The following is a 20,845-nucleotide window of genomic DNA, read 5'->3' as shown; positions in this document are numbered from 1 at the left end:
TCCCTGATTTGTTCAAATTCAAAGCCAGGTTCATTCTTTGTCTAACATTACTCAAAGCAAAGGGGGAACAAGAGGACTATGTAGACAGAGGAAACTACGTCCCTTAAGCTAATATGCACAATCTATTTTCTTCATCATCAGGACAAAGTACAGCATCAGTTACACTCACCTTAGCATCTTGTTCCACTAACTCTTCACTCACAACATCATCTTCTTCCCGAGTGCCCTAGAGAAAGGACAACAGATCAGTCCCACTAGTTCAGGAAGCCTGTGAAGTGACAAATACTGTAGATGAGTACCTAACAAACATACTTGAAGGAGCACAATGAGCATCTTTTTGAAGTGTCCTGAAGTATCTGCTATGACATCTTCTTCCAGGTTGCTCTCGTAAGCTGTAGGAATGAACAATAATGAGAGATTGATAATATATATCAATAACACTAGATCTTCCATGGGAGGGGGGCATTCACTGGCAGTGGGACTAGGAAAGGAAAAAGGCAAAGGATGAAAGTCTGAGGACATGAGAAATATTGGGGAGAACAGGACAGGATTGTAAGGTTTGACTCAGGTGTGGAAGGGGCTGGGCTTCCATGAGTAGATTTAACAAGTAAGAGTCTGGAGAAGACCATTTGGCTGGGAATTAAGGTGTTCATATCTTTAAAGTTTGCTAACTGAGCAAAGAGGCACCCCTGGTGGCGCAGTGGTAAAACTGCCGCCCTGTAACCAGAAGGTTACAAGTTCGATCCTGACCAGGGGCTCAAGGTTGACTCAGCCTTCCATCCTTCCGAGGTCGGTAAAATGAGTAACCAGAATGTTGGGGGCAATATGCTAAATCATTGTAAACCGCTTAGAGAGCTCCGGCTATAGAGCGGTATATAAATGTAAGTGCTATTGCTATTGCTATTTTAAAATTATGGCTCTCTTATATTTAATGGGGCCGAGAGCAACTATCTTCATTCAGCCTGGTACAGCATTCCTCCTAGTAGCTGTGGCTCACATGTACCTTGTGTTTATTTTTTTGATTGTGAGCCCTTTGCGGGGTGGGAATAATCTTAACCCCCTTTTCCATGTAAACTGTTTTAAGAACTTTTTTGGTTGAAAAATGGAATGTCATTGTTATTAGTACTAATACTAATAACATGAAATGTTCCTAGGATTTAAGGAAGATTAGAAGAATGTATATAGGATTTACACAAAGAGGAAAGTATGTTCCAACACAAGCTGACCTAAGCCTTTAGGTACATAAAACGTTTAGAGCAACAGCAAGTGCTGGCCATTTCATGAGGTGAAGCAAAGCAGTTGCCTCTAGTGTTGGGTCCTGCTGCCCACTCCCAACCCCCACAGCAGGTACCAACCCACATGCCTGTCCACCACCTCTCCTCTTCCCTGCTAAGACATACATCCTCCTCGCTCTGTCCCCACTGGCCACTTGCTGCCATAACTGCAGCAGCACACCTCAGTGAGGAGGCCCCAAAGGATTGCAGTTGACACCTTGCCTCAGGTGCCCAAAGACCTTGCATTGTCCCTAAATAGCTATTCAGGGGCCTGATGTCAACAAGTCCAAAAATAAAGATGTCAAACAGAAACAGACAGATTTATTATGGCAAATTGTTTCTGATGAACACAGTTTCTTGCCTATAGTTGCTTCTCTTCCCATCTGTTGGCACATGTAAAAAATACAACAGACAAAAATTATTCAGAGTGATTCTGTGGATGCCAGCCATTGCATACATTCATCCTGAGGAGCAGTAGAACACACCCAGCTGACACTCAGAAGAAGAGCAAAAGCAACTGAGTAACTAAGATTTCTCAGCATGCCACCTTAGAGCCAGCAAGGCATATTGAAATAGTCGTGTAACCAAGTTAAATGTTTTAAGGGTATCTAAAAAGCTAAAAGGCTCAGACAGAACTAGTGTGTAATAATTTTAATAAAAAGTCTTTTTTCTCTCTCCATTTTTACTTTTTACAAGCCTCCAAGGGTTGGATTTTTAACCCCACAGCAGCAGGGCAGGGGGAACAAGCCCACTGGTACAAATACGTCTCAAAGACAGCTTGGCCAAATTAACAATTAACTCCACGTGCAGGCAGACACCTGGGAGAACAATCGGTTTTATTCTTGCCTATTAACAACAGGCAAGCAGATTTTTGTAATTGCCCAATACCCAGTTACAGAGGGACCTTGGACTAAAGCACTCAATCCAACAGTCCAGTTCTCTGAAAGTCCAGAGTACTTGGTGGCAGCAGTAACTACCAGAACTCCTGGCTTTACCAGAATATTTTCTTTTTCTCTCTGGGTTTTGGAAAGTTAAAGGTTTTTGACAGCCAAGCAGCCTCTCAGACAGATGACTCAGTTGATAAGAGTCCCTCATGAACTAGGTATCTGAGGAAGCAGCTGAGGACTGGCTTAGACCAGTCAGGGAGATTAATCATTAACCTGGCCTGAGTCAGGAAAGGAAAATGTCCACACACCCAAATCTATTTCTCCATGACATCATAATCAAGAAATGGCATAGCCCCACTCCCCGCCCCCAAATGCCTGCCTACAGGCAGTAATGGACTGGATGAGGGATAATAAATTGAAGCTGAATCCAAGCAAGAGAGAGATACTCATGATGAGGGGTCATACTTCAAGGGATGTGATAGATCTTCCTGTTCTGGATGGGGTTGCACTCCCCAGAAAAGAACAGCTTGGGAGTGCTTCTGGACCCAGGCCTCACTCTGGTTTCTAAGATTGAGGCTATGGTCAGGAGTACTTTCTATCAACTTTGACTGATACAACAGCTGCATCCATCCTTGAGGATAATGATCTCAGAACTGTGGTGCACTTTCTGGTAATCTCTGGGCTTGACTACTACAATGTGCTCTACGTGGGGCTGCCTTTGTATGTGGTTCAGAAACTTCAGTTGGTTCAAAATGCAGAGGCTAGACTGGTCTCCAAGGTGTCTCGGAGGGACCATATTACGCCTGTTTTAAAGCAGTTGCATTGGCTGCCAATATTGCTGGTAATTTTTACCAGCTTTTTAAAACCAGCTTTCTTTTGGCTTTTTAAATGGCTTAGGATAGGGTTATCTGGGAGAGCACTTCCTTCTACATTGATCTCCACTGCACATTAAGATCACTGAGAGAGGGCTGTCTCCATATACTGTCAGCTTGTCTGGCAGTGACTGGGGAGCAGGCCTTCTCTGTAGTCGTTCCTAGGCTGTGGAATGCGCTCCCTATAGACATTTGTGGTTTAACATCTTTAGCAGCCTTCAAAAGAGCACTTAAGACACATTTTAGCCAGGCTTTTAGTAATTTCTGAGGTTTAAATTTTTAACTGTTTAGATTTTTTAACTGCTGCGATTTTTGAATGTGTTAGATTTTTAATTCTTGTTTTAATAGCTGTGTGTGTGTGTGTGTGTGTGTGTGTGTGTGTGTGTGTGTGTGTGTGAACTATCTGGAGCCTCTGGAGTCAGGCGGTATATAAATTAAATAAAGAAATAGAAATAAAATAGAGGCAATGTCAGCTAGCCTCATCAACGGCTGGATAGTAAATAAATATCATCACATCAGTAGGCTTTTTCTTCTTCCCCTCCAATGTAGTGTTGTCACTGCAGCAGGACTTTCCCCATCACCTAAATACTTTGCCAGGCACTCAGACTGTGGATCGCCACATTCTCAGAAGTCGTTCAGAAGCAAGAGTAGCCAATCATCCAGAAGATTGCTTCACCATTAACTTCATGAGAAGCACAAGAACTCAGTTTGCACCACTTCAAAAGAGTGGCACAAGCTGATCCCAAGAACAGAGAGAACTTTCATAACAACAACAGGAATGATTCAAGACCCAAGGAAGTGACAAGACCCCTGCCCAATATAGTCACCATCTTTGTAGGCCTCCACTAGAGCATGGATCTGTTGATTGGTCCGAGATGCCAGGATCTCAATCAGGCACTTCTCATCAGTTCCGATGCCCTAAGTAAAGAAAACAAGCCAGCTGTATGAAAAGCATCATACCAAATCCTAAGAAATGAAAAGTCCCAAACGACTGCCTCTGTAGAACTCCATGAAAAGAGTGGAATATAGCTCCAATAACAGGACACAAAGAAATATCTCATGTTGTCATATGGTCCACATTCTCCCTTTACCTTAAGAGCATCTTTGATTTCCTTGGCATCAAAGTACTCCAATGGCCTCATTAGACCTACAATCAGACGCTCAAATTTGCCAGTCAATTCATACTTCAGGTCTGCAATCAGATCCTAATAAAAGGGTAAAAGAGACAGAAAAAAGAAAAAGAGAGAGACTGAATCCTGGGCTTGCTTAATTAGAAAACCACTTATTGTACAAAGACCATAACAACTAAGAATGGCCCCATGTCAGTAGAACCAAGTCCACTGGCACAGCTAGCTATACCTATTTTGTCAGACTAGCATCATCCTAGACAAAGAGAGAATAGAGGACTATGTACACAGAGGAAGTTAGGTCTTTTAAGCTGAAGCTCACGAACTATTTTCTCCAATGAAATAATCAGAGAAACAAACTACTTTTGGAAATCAACACTACCATTGGCATTTTTAGTTTATTAAGTACATTATAGTATTTTTTCAAGTTCACCTTTACAACTACCACTCTAGGAAGTAGATATTTATGATTCCCATTTTACAGATTGGGATTTGAAAATGAGAGGCAGAGACTTGCCCAAGGCTGAGAGCCAGCGTGGTATAGTGGTTAGAGTGCTGGACTAGGACCGGGGAGACCCGAGTTCAAATCCCCATTCAGCCATGAAACTAGCTGGGTGACTCTGGGCCAGTCACTTCTCTCTCAGCCTAACCTACTTCACAGGGTTGTTGTGAAAGAGAAACTCAAGTATGTAGTACACTGCTCTGGGCTCCTTGGAGGAAGAGCGGGATATAAATGTAATAATAATAATAATAATATCCAGTGACTATGACAGAGATGAGGTCTGTCTGGAATGAAGTTTCCTAAGTCAAAATCCTCCTCTTTAGCCATCGGTGAAATTATTTGGAAGTAAAACCCTTCACATGAGTAACTTCCAGCAGGTTATCATCTAGCTAGAGTGCCATTTGTTGCGAGAATAAGGCAATAGCAGGGGGACAAAGTGGCACTTCCAAGCCGCATAAATTTTGCAATGAAGTCAAACCCTCTCCTCACCCCTTTCCCCACCATAAACACTTTTCACACAGACAAAGGAGCCTGCTAGGCTGGCTTACACACACTTGGGCAGGGGCCCACATTTTTTCGCTTGAGAGCTATTTGTGGTTCCACCCATTTTCTCCCCCGCCCCCCGCATGTCCCAGAGGACTGGTCCCTGGGGAGGGGCCTTACTTTTGTTAAGAAGATTTATTTATTTATTTATCTATCTATCATATTTTTGAACTGCCTGATATCTACATCTCTAGGTAGTGTACAAAATAGAAAAACAATACAAAAGTCACAGATTAAAATTCACAAAACACAATAAAAACAATAGCATAAAACAGTTATTAAAACAAATTATTAAAATTAATTCTAATTAAAAGCCTGCAAGGAGATGCTCTTATTTTAGCAGGGAGCATATTGCAAAGCCCTGGGCAGCCACAGAGAAAGCCTGGTCCCAGGTCACCACCAGACGGGCTGGCTGCGGCAACCATAACCGGGCCTCTCCAGAAGATAGAAACAGGTGGCAGGGTTAATGACAAAGAAGGTGCTCTCTTAAAAACCCTGGACCCAAGTCGTTAAGGGCTTTATAGCCCTTTATACCAACACTTTGTATTTTGCCCAGAAACATGTCAGCAGCCAGTGCAATTCTTTTAAAATCGGTGTTTTGTGGTACCTTCATGTTGTCTCGGAGACCAATCTGGCTGCCACATTCTGTACCAATTGTCATTTCCAGATTACGTATAAAGGCAGTCCTACATAGAGTGCATTACAGTAGTCAAGTGGCCGGGGGCACTTTTTATCAGCTTCGGCTGATACGTCAGCTACTTCCATTTCTGGAGGTAAATGACCTCTGTAGTGAGGTCACTTACCTCCAGAAATGGAAATTTAAGATCATTTACCTCCAAAAATGGATGTAGCTGACGTATCAGCCGAAGCTGATAAAAAGTGCCCCGGGCCACTGCCTCAACCTGAGAAACCAGGGAGAGCTTTGGGTCCAGGAGCACTCACAAGCTACAGAGGATAGTCTGTTTGGGGACTCTCAGTAGCACCCCTGTACCTGATCTGGGACTACAGGCTTGTAGTTTCTATTTTGGACTCTGAACTTACAGAATCGTGGGCTCACCATTTGCTTACATGAGCTAACTCATGAGGGTATGTTGCTTAGCAGGCAGTATGTGGAAAGGTAACTCCAGATCAAGCCTAACCCTCATGCTATCCTCTCCGATTCCCAGAAGGGATGAGGAAGCCAAAGTAGACATGAGTTAATTAGAGCTTTTCTTCTAACAGGAATGGCCAAAGTTTGCCCCTCCATGTTGGCACACTGGATTAGCATTTAAGCTTATCACTTTCTTCAAGAAGGAGCAGATAAGGTATAACAGGTTCATCTCTCTAACAGAAGTGTTAATGGCTGGCTTGAGGCTTGGGAAGAGTGCTGGTAAAAACATTCCAATCACACCCAGGTCTTCCTGACCCATGAAGATAAGCTTTAACATGCGCATTCACTCTGTCCCACACAGATTTCTCAAAGTCTTCACTACATTGTGCTGTTAGAGCACACCCACCTAAGACTGAATACAAAATGTATTCTTTTGTCTATCATGGATGTCACCCTTTTCAGCAGAAAGGTGAGGTCAACATTCAGCCCCAGAGCAAGCTGTTGCCTATTTCTGTCACCGAGACCATCAAGCAGTGTTTCTCTTTTCTGGATTGACCCGCTGTGTGTGTGTGTGTGTGTGTGTGTGTGTGTGTGTGTGTGTGTGTGTGCGCACGCGCATCTGGGCATCAGCTATACCATCTTGCTGTGCCTTGGCTCTCGTGCTGCTTTTTGCCTCCAGATCGGCCTTGCTTCCAGGCCCAATCTGTGCAGCACACTTGGCTCCAGCAAGGAATTGGTGTCTTGAGATCAGACCACCTTTGGAATTTGACTTGCTTCCTGACCCGCAAGTGGCACGGGTCACTAATATACTATACTAAACTAATATCTGCTCTGAAATCTTGCTCCCCTCTCTTTAAAGTCTAAAGCTGTTCTCCAAAACCATTTCCCTGGTCAGCCTTGAGCGGATTTAATTTGGATCTCAAGCTAAAACAAGATTTCCTTTCTGACTGTATTTGACCTCAACTCTCTGCCAGTCATTTTCAAAACCAAAGTTTTGCACACATGTATTATGTAATGAGCCGCTCACTCTAGATTTGCGAATTCTCCACACAAGCCCAAAAGTTAAGTCAGGAGTGCATAGCCAACACTTCAGAGCAGTTTCATCAACACTTTGCACTTGAGTGTGGAGACAGAGAAGCAATGAGATTCCCTCTCTGACTCTCTTCAGAATCCAGTGCAAAGCAAGATGAGGTCCAGCTTCTCTCCCAAGTGCTCTGAATTTCCCAGAAATATTTATTGCACCAGCCTGAAGGAGCAGACTCAGAGGTCTCTAACATAAGGAAAACTAGGCAATGTCGGTGGTCTCCACAATAGGCACAAGAGAGACAGTGCCAGAAACAATCACCTCTGGCGACTCAATCTGTGGCCCCTGACACTACTCCTTCTTCCAATAATGTATTTCTTGTTTCCTTTTGATCAAGGTAATATGTGCTGTACAGCCTGCTGGGCTACAATTATACTTGGGGCTAGAGGGATCAGCATGACCACCAGTAGCTCATGGCATGGAGCAGAAGCGAATTAGTACCATAGTGGATGTTCTTGGAGTACTACTCCCATGCAGGATGCAGAGGAAGGGCGAAAGGAAACACTGTACTCTCCTGTCACTTAATACCTGCCTACATTACACTGGAAGGATTCATAATGTCTAGAGGGATGCAGAGCCCGCCTTCCACAACCTAATACACACAGATGGAATATGGGTCCAGCACACATTCTCCCTCCATTCTCCCTCATGCGTCATCCATTTCCTCTGGATTATGGAAACTATATTTCAAATCTGACATTTTATTTTGCTCCCCGAAAGTGTGATTTATTTTTTTTAAAGCCAGCCATCATGCATTCCCTAGCTGAGAGAGAACTTGCACATGTCAGTATCTTGCATGGACTTCAAAGGCAGAACGATAAAGAGCCATTTCATTTCTCCAGCTTACCTTTCCATACAGAGACTTGTAGGCTTGGCAGATCTCAATTCTTTGCTTATTGCTTCTGGATATTATGAGATTAAGTATGGCTTCTTTGTCACTGCCTGCAGAAGAAAGGAGGATCAGTTAAATACAAGACAGCAGGGACACATAGCTCCTGTTGGAATCTGCTTTGAAAAGTCACTTTGCCTAAATTAGGTTCCAATTTCTGATTTTAACTGGATTGACAGAAGAGAGTGAATGTTTCTGCCCAAGGTCAGATTAGCAGGTTAACATGCCACCTGTTCCCAGTCATAGGAGAAAAGCCAAGGGAGAGACGCGGCTTCTCACTGGAAGGTGAGTTGGAAACTCTTGTCAATCCTGCCCTTGAGCTCTAAAAACCATCTGGTCAGATTCAGAGCACAATTTCATGCTGTAACTCTCCCTGCTCTACCTCATCTGCATGAGAAATATCTCCTTCACTCTCTTTCCCCAAATATCCTTCATAGGTTTTCAATTAGACTAGAAGCCTTAAGAGGAAACCTTGTGAAAAAATTAACATGCAAAACAATGAGGGAGGGGGTCACACCTGTGCCATGAGTGCCACACAGACAGCAGCACCTTGGACGGGAACCTTGAGTGCTGTTCTGCTCCTCTGCCTAGCAACACAGAGGCATGTTGTACTCAAGAGTGACTCTCTCTCATCTATTGGGCTTGACTTGTGATGCATGTCAAAAAAAAAGTTAGCCTTTACAGTACTACTCTGTTCTGTATCTATTCTTCTATCTATTGACTATATGCCAACCAAGGAGGCAGCAGTAATGCAGATCTGATCAGAAACAAAACAAAAATCATAGATGACCAAGAACTGCCCTTTCCTCCAAGCATTCTTACCTTCTCCAAAAGAGAAATAAAAAGCAGTAACTGTTGCCGCCACCACCATGTGTTGATCATATTGGAAGGATCAGAAAGTTTAAAAAACAAAATCAACAGAGCAGATAACACATTGCAAAGAAATGGAGACAACAATTTTTAGATCTGGCCCAGAATGGAGAACAGCAGAAAGACATACCAAATCCCTTCATAGCATTGTATAATACTTCAGCATCTTGGTTGGCATCAAAGTCTGAGAAATCCTTCACTGATCCTCTATATCTTCCAGCCTAGAAGAGAGAGAGAGAGAGAGAGATGCCAGACTATCACCTGTCATATGGAATAAGGAAGCAATATGCCATGTCCAGAATCTAAATGATCAAGGAATAGTGAATGGTATTTCCAGGGGCTGCCCCATTTGTCTCTTTTCCCTTGGAGATTTCACCACAGTTCAAGCACCTTCCAAAATTAAATGGGCTTCCCCATTCAGATTGGCCACCCTTAAGATGCACTGAAGCAGGGTCAGTGGAGATGACTTCACTAGCGTGATCCAACAGATATTCTTCAGATGTAAACGTCTGTCCCAGGCAGGTATTTTGGGACTGTGCTATCTCTCTCCACCTTGAAACTCTGTGGACACAGTTAGATCTGGTAATATCTGGCAGGATTATCCCAAGAACAGCCCTGCTGGATCAGGCCCAAGAAAGCCCATCTAGTCCAGCACCCTGTTTCGCACAGTGGCCCACCAGATGCCACTGGGGAACCCACAGGCAGGAGTTGAGGGCATGCCCTCTCTCCTGCTGTTGCTCCCCTGCAACTGGTACTCAGAGGCATCCTGCTTCCGAGGCTGGAGGTGGCCTATAGCCCCCAGACTTGTAGCCATTGATAGACCTCTCCTCCATGAAGTCATCCACACCCCTCTTAAAGTCATCCAGGTTGTTGGCTGTCACCACATCTTGTGGCAGAGAATTCCACAAGTTGACTATGTGTTGTGTGAAAAAGCATTTTCTTTTGTTGGTCCTAAATTTCTTGGTAGTCAATTTCATGGGATGACCCCTGGTTCTAGTGTTATGCAAGAGGGAGAAAAATGTCTCTCCATCAACTTTCTCCACACCATGCATGATTTGATAGACCTCTATCATGTCTCCCTTCAGTTATCTTTATTCTAAAGGAAAAGGCCCCAGGTGTTGTAGTCTTGCCTCATAAGGAAGGTGCTCTAGGCCCCTGATCATCTTGGTTGCCCTCTTCTGCACCTTTCCCATTTCTACAATCTCCTTCTTAAGGTATGGTGACCAGAACTGTACACAGTACTCCAAGTGGGGCCGCACCATAGTTTTGTATAAGGGCATTATAATATTAGCAGTTTTATTTTCAATCCCCTTCCTGGTGATCCCTAGCATTGAATTGGCCTTTTTTTTACAGCTGCCATGCACTGAGTTGACACTTTCAAGTAGCTGTCCACCATGACCCCAAGATTCCTCTCCTGGTCAGTCACCCACACTCAGATCCCATCAGCATATATGTGAAGTTGGATTTGGGGGGGGGGGGTGCTCCAATATGCATCACTTCACACTTACTTACATTGAACCTCATTTGCCATTTTTGTCACCCACTCTCCCAGTTTGGAGAGATCCTTTTGGAGCTCCTCACAATCTGATTTGGATTTCACTACCCTAAATAGTTGGGTGTCATCTGCAGATCTGGCCACCTTGCTGCTTGCTTGCCCCGACTTCTAGATCATTTGTGAATAAATTAAAAAGCACCAGTCCCAGTACAGATCCCTGGGGGGCCCCACTTCTTACTTCCTTCCATTTAGAAAACTGTCCATTTATATCTACCCTCTGTTTCCTGTCCTTCAACCAGTTAGCAATCCACCCATGAACCTGTCCCCTTATCCCATGACTGCTAAGTTTTCTCAAGAGTCTTTGACGAGGAACTTTGTCGGAAGCTTTTCAGAAGTCCTTGCAAAGTAGACATAATATTCCCTTTACTAAATGGCAGATACGTTCATACTGTTCAGCATCATGCATGAAGATACAATACAGGGTCAAGAAAGCATTTTGCATGGGCACTAGACACCCCTCTGCATAACCTGCAAGGAAGGATGGAGAAGCCGTGTCAGAAGATGCTAGAACGTCAGTGCCACACCCTGAACAGACAATGGCAGCACAATAGAAAAGACAATAGGGATATATTTCCGGAGAGTGCTGCTGCCTTCCACCATTGGCCAGCTGTGCTTCTTCTCTCAGCTGCTGTGCTTCTTCGCTCAGCTGCTCCTGGATGTCCACTACAAAGCCATCCTTTTTACAAGAACGAATTAACAGTGACATTCCTCTACTAATGAACAGCTGTAGCCCATACTTGATCAGTGTGGGATCACACGGAGAAAGAGAGCACATACTGGGCTGTAGATGGGCAGGGAAGTGGCAGCACTTCCAACTGGCTGTTGGAATTGCCTGTTGGACCACCCTGTTCTGCCTCCCAAATCCATGTCTGAACAACAAACACATGCCTCATTACTGACTGGGAAGCTGCTTGTGTAAAGAATCAAATCATGGTGAGAAGTACAGCTATGATTTTGAAGGACGCTTACCCAAGTCGACAGGCCATTTTCAAACTCCCAGATGTATAATTAAAGTTGGTTATCTCTCTCCTTAGCCCTTCCCCCACATCTATGAGTCACCCTGGCTTCCTGGCAGCCAGAGCCCTTGAAGTTATAAATAGAGGAGCTGCTCTGCCCTTTTTATTCTCTCGTTTTATTCACTCTGGCAACATGCCTCACAACACCAGGGCTGTGCCTGCACATCTTCCATTCTTGAAAGTACCATCATCAGCACACAAGCAGTACCCAGCCTCTTATGCATTAGCATCTTTTCTTCCACACTATCATTTTACTTCCCCTGCTTCCACAACTGACAGCCATCTCTATCTTTAGATTCAAAAGAGAGAGAGAGAGAGAGAGAGAGAGAGATGAGTCATTTCATATCTGTCCCACCCATGCCTTCCCATCTCTCTGGGGAGGGTCAGTAGCATGCTCTCACATAGCTAGATGTGAGAACCATGGATGTCTAACCTCTAACATTCCAACATTTTTCACTCCAACTTCACTGGTTGTTCTGAGATAACATGCACTGCCAACTCCATCTACATCTTGAGAACTGCAATAACGGCAAAGTTTGCTAAGGACTGTCCACATATGAAACCCATGGAGTACACTTACCAGAGTCACATGCCCCAAATCCTTGTAAACTTTGGAAATATAACGCAATACCTGTGACTAATTGGCACAGTCTGCACCTTGAGCTGGAAATTTGAACTCCAAATGCTTCTGCAGAAGTCACTTCCATGTAAGACACATCTGCACGTGCAGCATCTACACATGCTGGTCTTGTGGTAGCAAGCATGTCTTGTCCCTGTAGCTAAGCAGGGTCTGCCCTGGTTGCATATGGATGGGAGACTAGAAGTGTGAGCACTGTAAGATATTCCCCTCTGGATGGAGCCCCTCTGGATGGAGCCGCTCTGGGGAAAACATCAGAAGGTTCCATGTTCCCTCCCTGGCTTCCCCAAAACAGGGCTGAGAGAGATTCCTGCCTGCAACCTTGGAGAAGCCGCTGTCAGTCTGTGAAGACAATACTGAGCTAGATAGACCAATTGTCTGACTCAGTATATGGCAGCTTTCTATGTACCTGTGTACACACATGGGTTATGCTATTTATTTATTTATTTATTTGGTTGGTTGGTTGGTTTCTATACCACCCTTCCAAAAATGGCTCAGGGCAGTTTACACAGAAAAATAATACATAAATAAATAAGATGGATTCCTGTCCCCCAAAGGCTCACAATCTAAAGAGAAAGAAATTTACTTGGGAATCGCACAATATGCTGCACAAAGCAACTTCTGAAAGAGGTGTGAAGTGGTCCTGGACACCACCTTGTTTGAAAAGACTATTTATGTATTTATTTATTTTATTAAAAGTTTTGTATATACCACCTCCTCCAAAGACTCTAGGTGGTGAACAACAGCAATACCAATAACAATTTTAAAAGTGGGGGAGGGAATTAAAGGTCAAACACCTGGCAAAACAGATAGGTCTTAAGAAGGGCCTTAAAAGCAACTAAGGAGGGAACTGAATATATCTGGAGGTGGGGGAGGATGTTCCAAAGAATAGGGGAGGCCACAGAGAAGGCCCTCCTATGGGCCCAGGCACCACGCATGACACCAGGGCCCGGGACACCAAGGAGGGCCAGCTGAGAAGACCTCACAGGATAGGATACAACTGGCTGAGAGATGTGATCCCAGAGATATACAGGTGCTAAGCCTATAAGGGTTTTGTAGGTGAGAACCAGTACTTTGAACTGGACCTGGAAGCGAACAGGCAACCAGTGCAGCGACCATAAAAGAGGTGTGACACTATCAAATCTATGGCCACTCATGAGGAGGTGGGCCGCTGCATTCTGGAGTAGTTGAAGCTTCTGAATCATTTTCAAAGGCAACCCTAGTAGAGCACGTTACAGTAATCCAAATGAGAGGCAACGAAGGCATGTGTTACTGTTGCCAAGGCCTGCCGGTCGAGAAAAGGCCATAACTAGCGAACTAGCCGAAGCTGGGCAAAGGCACCCCTGGCCACAGCCCCCACCTGCTGTTCAAGCAAGAGCCACGAGTCCAGAAGGACCCTCAGATCATGAACCATCTCTCTTCAGGGAAGCACAACCCCACTTATCTTTCCGCAATAAGCTTCATGTTGCCTTCTGTTATCTAAGGACGCATCCCACCCTTCAAATATCATATGACATCCTCATTCCAGGACAAATAAAGCTGACCCAAGTCCTCCTCCGTAGCCATTGTCATCAGGCTGCAGAAGAGAGCGAGGCAAAGCAGCGAGGCACCTCTGTTGGCCTGAGGAGAACCAACTGCCTTCTGGACCCTCCCCTCTGGGAACTCTGATTTCTATTTTTTTTTTTTTAAGTTTCTTGGTTTTTTTGTTTTGTTTTGTTTTGTTTTAAAGAAGATTGTGTGCCTCTTTGGGGCAGGATTATTCATTTTTAAAATGCTGTAAACCGCTCTGAGCCTATTGGAAAAAGCAGGATATAAATCTAATTAATGAATAATCCCAAAGAAGGTGTGGCTACATGCAGGCCTGAAATTAATCACTGCAAGACTCAAACGAAGGCTTGGCATTTGAAAGTTCTTCCATAAGAAAACTCTCCCTGCCTATGGGAACCTTGTCAGGGAGCAGCTTATACATTCTTCCAAGAACATAAAAGCAAGCAAGACAGAGAGACAGATAGTTAGTTCACAGAACTCTAAGCCTTTACCATTCCCTATTACAAGGGGGAAGAAGCCATTTTAAGTGTTACATGAACACTCCTGTGCTATTACAGGGACAATCAACCTCCAAATGAAGTGGGGGGGGGAGCCCCACACTTCAAAGAAGCATAAAATAGCAAGGATATAAGGAAGGTTGTGCTGTTCATCATCAGTGATATCACAGATATCATCCTATACTGCCCATGACACTTGAATAAACTGTCATCTAGAACTCCTCACTATTGCTGATACTTTGGAAATGGAGAGGTGGGGGTGGGGGGAAAGAAGCATTCTCTCAGCACTTGAGCAGCAAATTTCTGTTCCTGAGAAAACATAACGACATGCTGTAATAGGAATATCCCTCCTTTAAGGAAAGACGTGTGGCAACAAATGTGCACATGTGTTACACTATGGACCGATTGTCTAGGAAAGCATCCGGAATAAATTGATTCTCAGGAAACAGAATATGCATTACCTCAGCAGGGACTTTCATGTGTTAGAATTTTGACATTACATCTTCATGCAATTCTAGACACGGATGAGGCTCCCAAAACTGCACCTGTGCTTCTGCTTGTAGGCTCTGGCAAATTGCCACACAACCAACTGAGATTCAACAGCTTGAGTAGATAAATGAACAAACAAATGAGATCTTCACCTGCTGCTACAGAAACAACCCGCACTTGAATTCTGAGGCACTGCCACACTAATGATGACCGTTGTTTCTTATTTCTGGCAGAGAAAAGCGAGGCCTTTGGTTTAACTCAGCACTCAGGGGTGTGTGGTCTGTGGCTTGGAGTACTTGTGGGGTTTGCTGACTACAAAACTTTTATGGCAGAATTCAGTATCTGTAATCCAGTTATTTTGTGCACTCTGGGCATTTCCAGTTCTGCACCAAGAACTTAGACCTGTTCAGTCGGGGGGTGGGGGGAATAAAGGACTGTGTACAGAAGTAAGGGGTTGGAGCGTGTCCAGAAGTCCCAACTCAGCACATGCCAGGAAGCCTCACCCCACTACGCACATGCTCTGCACAGTTTGGCATTCTCCTGAAGAGGCAGACGCATAAGCATGATGCCAGGCATTTCTGCGACTGGCAGGCTGGGGTGCCCCACCATTAGTGTTTGCCTCTTCAACTGAAAACCGTTACTAGGAAGAACACACAGGGTGAGGGTGGTGGTGATGGTGATGACTGATGAGTGATGCTCCAGGGGCAGGACTTCCAGATGTGCTCTGGACACTCTTCTGGACACATGCACTGTTTTGTTTTGTTTTTAAGGGTCTGAACAGGGCTTATGAGTAACAGCCTTTCAGATACTAAATTTGTTCATAACATTTAGGGCATGTCTACTTTACAACATCCAAGACATTTGTACAAAGCCAGAAAGGTGGAGAGGGAAAAGCCTGTACCTCCAAAATCTGGCAGTTTTTCCTGCAACCAAAGTTGAATCCTGCTGGGCACAATTTGTGGGTCTAACAATTGATACCACCAGCAATGCAAACAGCCAGTCCCAGTATATAAAGTGTGCTGATTCTGATCATTAGATGCCAATCTGAATTCCAAAAGTACAGAAACACCACCAAGTATCTCATCTTTAGCACATTTCTCTTACAGCCTGAAACTCACATAGAGCTCTATCAAGAATGATAGAATGAATCAGGTTCTATTATGGACAATTTTCATTCAATTCTCACCCTACTGTTCACTGAGTTCCCTGCTAACTGGACAAAGAAGCACCTTTTAACATGATCTCTATCTTTCAATTTGCAGGGGGAGAGCAATTATCCTTATTCAGCCCAGCAGCATGGGCACAGCATCCATTGGACAAGGTGGGGATAAATGTCTACAGGCCCAGAGGATCAGGAGGCCCACAAGGCTCAGGGTGCACCCTGCCACCACTGCCCTTTCTGTGCTGGGCGCTGGTACCCTGCAGCTGGGGTGCATGGTGCTTTGCACCCACATGATGGGAAGAAGCGCACTGGGGCTTCCTTTCTCCTCCCCCAAGCGGACCACTCCTCGCCACTGCTCCACCCCCTGACCACCATGCAGGAGCCACTGGAGGAGGGGCTGCCCAGCACCAATCCGCTGCCACCGGATGGCGGCCCCTGGTAGCCCTGAGCCATCGAGCCAGCCCTGCTGCTGGCCACAGTAGTGGACACCTTCCCACTCCACTCTGCATTGGCTCACCGAACAGTGAGTTCAAGAAATGGGGACATCAGATGTAGCGGCATGGTTTGGGGCACTGGGGCATGTGCACGATAGAGGCCCCCTGGCTGAACTTTGTCCCCCGGCTGCCCCCAGCTGCCAGCAACCTCGCTACACACTTGCAAAGTATAGCATCTGAGAGTGTTATGCTGCCTTATTTTTGTGTGTGTGTGTGTGATTTAAGATTGCAAGTATATAACCATTGTTTATACTTCTTTATCTGTAAACTGCTCTAAGAGCGTTGTTGTTGTGAAGAGTGATGTATATATGTTAAGAATAAAATACTGGTAATAATCTAAGGGGCTTAATGTCTCACTGTCTCCATTGTACAATGCCAGAGAGCTTACCCTTTTGTTTTGATACCTCTTTAAAGTAAGTAAATTTATTACGGTCCTTATACCAGCTTAACATTTAAAATAATACATTTATAATTTACAAAATATTCAAATTTATACCTCTTTAAAGAATACAGTATCCTCATTTTTCAGATGAGAAACCGGAACAAAGAGGGAGAGGAATGATGTTTCTCTTTCAGAACCATGGAAAATCTCAGAGAAACATTGTTCACTGTTTCCTCTATGTCAAATTAATGCCCTTAATTTTAGAGTTCAAATTGAATCTTGACATTGAAAACACTTCCAGAAATTGCTGCAGGATTTAAGCATCTCTTCATTCCAGTCTTTGTATACTCCTCTTTTGCTCCTACCTTCAGCAACAGAGTGTATCAGCAGCCACACCTATGCTCTTGGGTACAAAAACAGTTCAGTGGCAGGAATTGGCCTCTAGCAGCAACAGCTGTGTGTAGGTTTCATTGACATCTGATCTAGGGGATTTTCACAACTCCCTGAAATATTCATCAAGGTTCCAGTACTAACAAAACTGCCAGAGAGCAAGGGGAATCTGATTCACTGTGTTTGGGCTGTGGGATTTCTTGTGCCTAGAGGTTTCTCCCTTCTGTGAGGGAGCAGGATCCCCCCCCCCTTTTCAATAGTTTCATATCCTGCCTGGTAATGGTCATATGTAGTATACTACAAGCAGGCAGGTCTCTGAAGTGGAGCAAAAGGGTACAAAAATGCCATGATAAACAAATGACAAAATGCTGGATATTGTCATAGGAACATAGGAAGCTGCCATATACTGAGTCAGACCATTGGTCTATCTAGCTCAGTACTGTCTTCACAGACTGGCAGAAGCTTCTCCAAGGTTGCAGGCAGGAATCCCTCTCAGCCCTATCTTGGAGAAGCCAGGGACGGAACTTGAAAACTTCTGCTCTTCCCAGAGAGGCTCCACCCCCTAAGGGGAATATCTTACAGAGCTTACACTTCTAGTCTTCCATTCACATGCAACCAGGGCAAACCTTGCTTAGCTAAGGGGCCAAGTCATGCTTGCTACCACAAGACCAGCTCTCCTCGTCATGAATAAAACAATCCTATACTCAAGAGTGTGATTTGATAAATCATGGGACTACTCAAGGATGGCAAAACATACTAGCTGTATATGTATTTAAAAGATGACAAAGGCTAGATGTATATAAAAAGAAATGACACTATTTAAAACTTCCATAACTCTGTATTTATTTTTATGTACAATGTTGCTTTCATTTATTGAGAGAGTTTATTTTTATTTATAATAAGACATAAGAGAACAACATGCTTTTAAAATAAGCAAACATAATAATGGTCCATTCATTAGAGCAGGTATGGAGTGTCAATAAATCTCTTATACACATGATTAGGGGAATTAAAAGAAGAGTTACTGCTAGTGAAATGTATGCCTCATCCTTCTGTTGCTGCTAGGGAAACAGGTTCTGTTTTGTGGGTGTTTGATACTATCTTTCCAGTTCTGGTAGGGTTGTAGATGGAAAGTTGTATACTCTCTCAAAACACTTTCAGTTCCCACAGGGTCCTACAGAAGTGTTTACAAACAGAGCCAAGTATGGTCTTTTCCACTGCACAATGAGCCCAGCTTCTATCTTCAAGTGACACCCACACCCACACAGCCCTTCTGCATCCAGTGCTTATTTCTTTTTCCTCCTCACTCTTCCCATCACAGATCAGGGCATGATAGGCTATTCCCTCCCACAGGCACCTTGTATGTTGATTGGATTAAACGTTTTAAAGCTTTTAAATGTGAAATACTGCTCTGGCAGAGGGAAGAGAGGTCATTCCACAACAGCAATATGCACAGCCTCTTCATCTGAAAATGAGAAGGACAGATTTCTGCCAAGTTGAATCTGAGGGGTGAAGACTGTACCTAGACCATGGTATTTCCAGAGAGCGATATATTCTATCAACTCTTCTGTTTTCTTTGCAGGATTGTGCTGGGCTTCCAGGCAACACAGAGCCCCTTGAGGGTTTTTCTACTACATTTGGTCCCCAAAGTGTGGATAATCAGTAGTTTTTGAACACTGCTTTTCTGCTAACTTGACTTTGGAAGGAAAAATATTGTGGGAGGAGGTGGTGGCAAACGTGTGAAGAGTAATTGTACTAGCAATCAAGGTGCGATGTGGGTGGTGAACTGCAGGAGGGTTGACTCCCTTCAATCCACCCAGATGCATGTACATCTGGATAACACCCTAAGAGTACAACCAGATATCTGAAATTTGATTAGTGAACCTACTGTGGAAGCCACTCACTGCATTTTTGGTCCAACATATCTATTCTTCTCCAGGATCATACTGTGTGAAATACGGTTCTAATTTGCAGACCCAGTTGCACACAGCATGGACTGGTGTTTATAATATCACATGCCTGTGACTCCTGAATGGATTTACAACTTGACTTTTCTTTGTTTAAAGAAAATAGCAACAAATGGTCTTACGGGACAGTAACACCTGAATGCATGAGCTGCCTCTGTTGAAAATATATTGGTTTTGAGCCATGTCAGGAGATAAGTTCCACCTGTGATTTCTGCCCTGCAAAGGCAGTTTCAAATACAGAAATCCCTACTAGACGCAGTCACTGAATCACCTTACCCACAAGAAAAGGCTAATACATTTGGGGTTCTTTGGTTCAGAAAAAATAGGTGACAAGGTGGGGGACATAGAGATGTATAACATAATGCATTGTGTGGACAAACTGAATACACAAGTTTTGCTCAGCCCACCCACCCACAGTACTAGGCCCTGGGGTCATCCAATAAGCTGGCTGGTAGGAAAATTCAGGGCAGACAAAAGGAAGTACTTCTTCACACAGTGGATCAAACTTGGCAAAAGAGGCACCTTTTAACGTGGCGATTCTCTTTATTTAGCAGGGGGAAAGAGTAACTGGCCCTATCCACCCCCAGCACAGTAGCTCTAGTGACAGTATAGAAATAGAATAAATAAATCATCATCATCATCATCATCTATGAAATTCCCGGCTGCAACATGTGGCGATGGCCACTAGTGTTAAAAGGGGATTGAACAAATGCATGGAGGAGAAGCATTTCAATGTCTACTAGTCATGATGAATATATGCTACCTCCAGGTCCAGAAGGCAGTATGCCTACAAATACTAGTTGTTGGGAAGCAACCATGAGCAAGAGCTACTAGCCTACAAGTCCAGCATGTGGTTTTCCCCAGAAACATGTTGTTGGCTACTGTGGGAAACAGGATGCTGGAGCAGATCTGTTCTGATGCAGCAGGACCCTCCTTAAATTTGTTCTGGACTCCCTTCATCACTCGATATACAAACTTTTTTTTTCTTACATTTTAACACTTGTAATAAACCACTCACTGTTAATGCCTCTGTGGGCTGCTTATGACCAGATCAGAGAGATCACAGTTGGCATTCAAAATAGTTTTAACTACTGCTGTGCATAAAAGCATTTTACAAGTCAAAGCACTCAGATATCATTTAACCAGATAGAATAGAAAAGATTACTGCAATGTATAGCCACCACATCTGGTCCAATTACTGTTGTTCTTATTAAGAAAGGAGTTCACAAGAGCACACACTTAATGCAGCATCTGTCTTGCGGCTCACAGCTCACAAACTGAAACCAGGTGGGGGCACTGATCATGCTCAGCACACCAGACAAAGAGAACCCTACTGAGCATGCTCAACAACCCAAGTTAGACAGACTAGTAACAGTCTAGAGGTAAGACGCCTAAATTACAAAAACACTACAGTTACCATTGTAGCAGCTGTCATCATGAAAGTTTGGCAAAGGAGCAAGTGAGCATGCATATTTACTTTAATGCTGCAACCACTCTCTGACCAATGTCCTACTATTACAGTAACCTCCTGCAACCTTTAGTTCAACACTCCTATAGTCCCCTAATCTTG

General features: G+C 44.0%; 1 protein-coding gene across 5 annotated transcripts in view; it reads right to left on the bottom strand.

Moving 5' to 3' along the window:
- Positions 1 to 20,845, bottom strand: part of ANXA6 (annexin A6) — a 94,439-nt gene that overhangs the window by 50,462 nt on the left and 23,132 nt on the right. For 3 of the 5 annotated variants that reach the window (XM_053297014.1, XM_053297016.1, XM_053297013.1), the window contains 6 exons: positions 9,269 to 9,359; positions 8,227 to 8,321; positions 4,125 to 4,238; positions 3,861 to 3,951; positions 313 to 392; positions 170 to 226 (listed from right to left, as the gene is read on the bottom strand). In XM_053297014.1, the coding sequence (XP_053152989.1) occupies positions 170 to 226; positions 313 to 392; positions 3,861 to 3,951; positions 4,125 to 4,238; positions 8,227 to 8,321; positions 9,269 to 9,359 (528 nt within the window). Of the gene's footprint in view, positions 1 to 169; positions 227 to 312; positions 393 to 3,860; positions 3,952 to 4,124; positions 4,239 to 8,226; positions 8,322 to 9,268; positions 9,360 to 13,706; positions 13,727 to 13,890; positions 13,910 to 20,845 lie in introns of those variants that run through there. The other 2 variants (XR_008316355.1, XM_053297017.1) reach the window with 2 other exon arrangements.

Source organism: Hemicordylus capensis, chromosome 2 (assembly GCF_027244095.1).
Source record: "Hemicordylus capensis ecotype Gifberg chromosome 2, rHemCap1.1.pri, whole genome shotgun sequence".
Lineage (NCBI taxonomy): Eukaryota > Metazoa > Chordata > Lepidosauria > Squamata > Cordylidae > Hemicordylus > Hemicordylus capensis.
The sequence above is the reverse complement of the archived record's forward strand: the minus strand, read 5'-3'. Positions and strand labels throughout refer to the sequence as shown.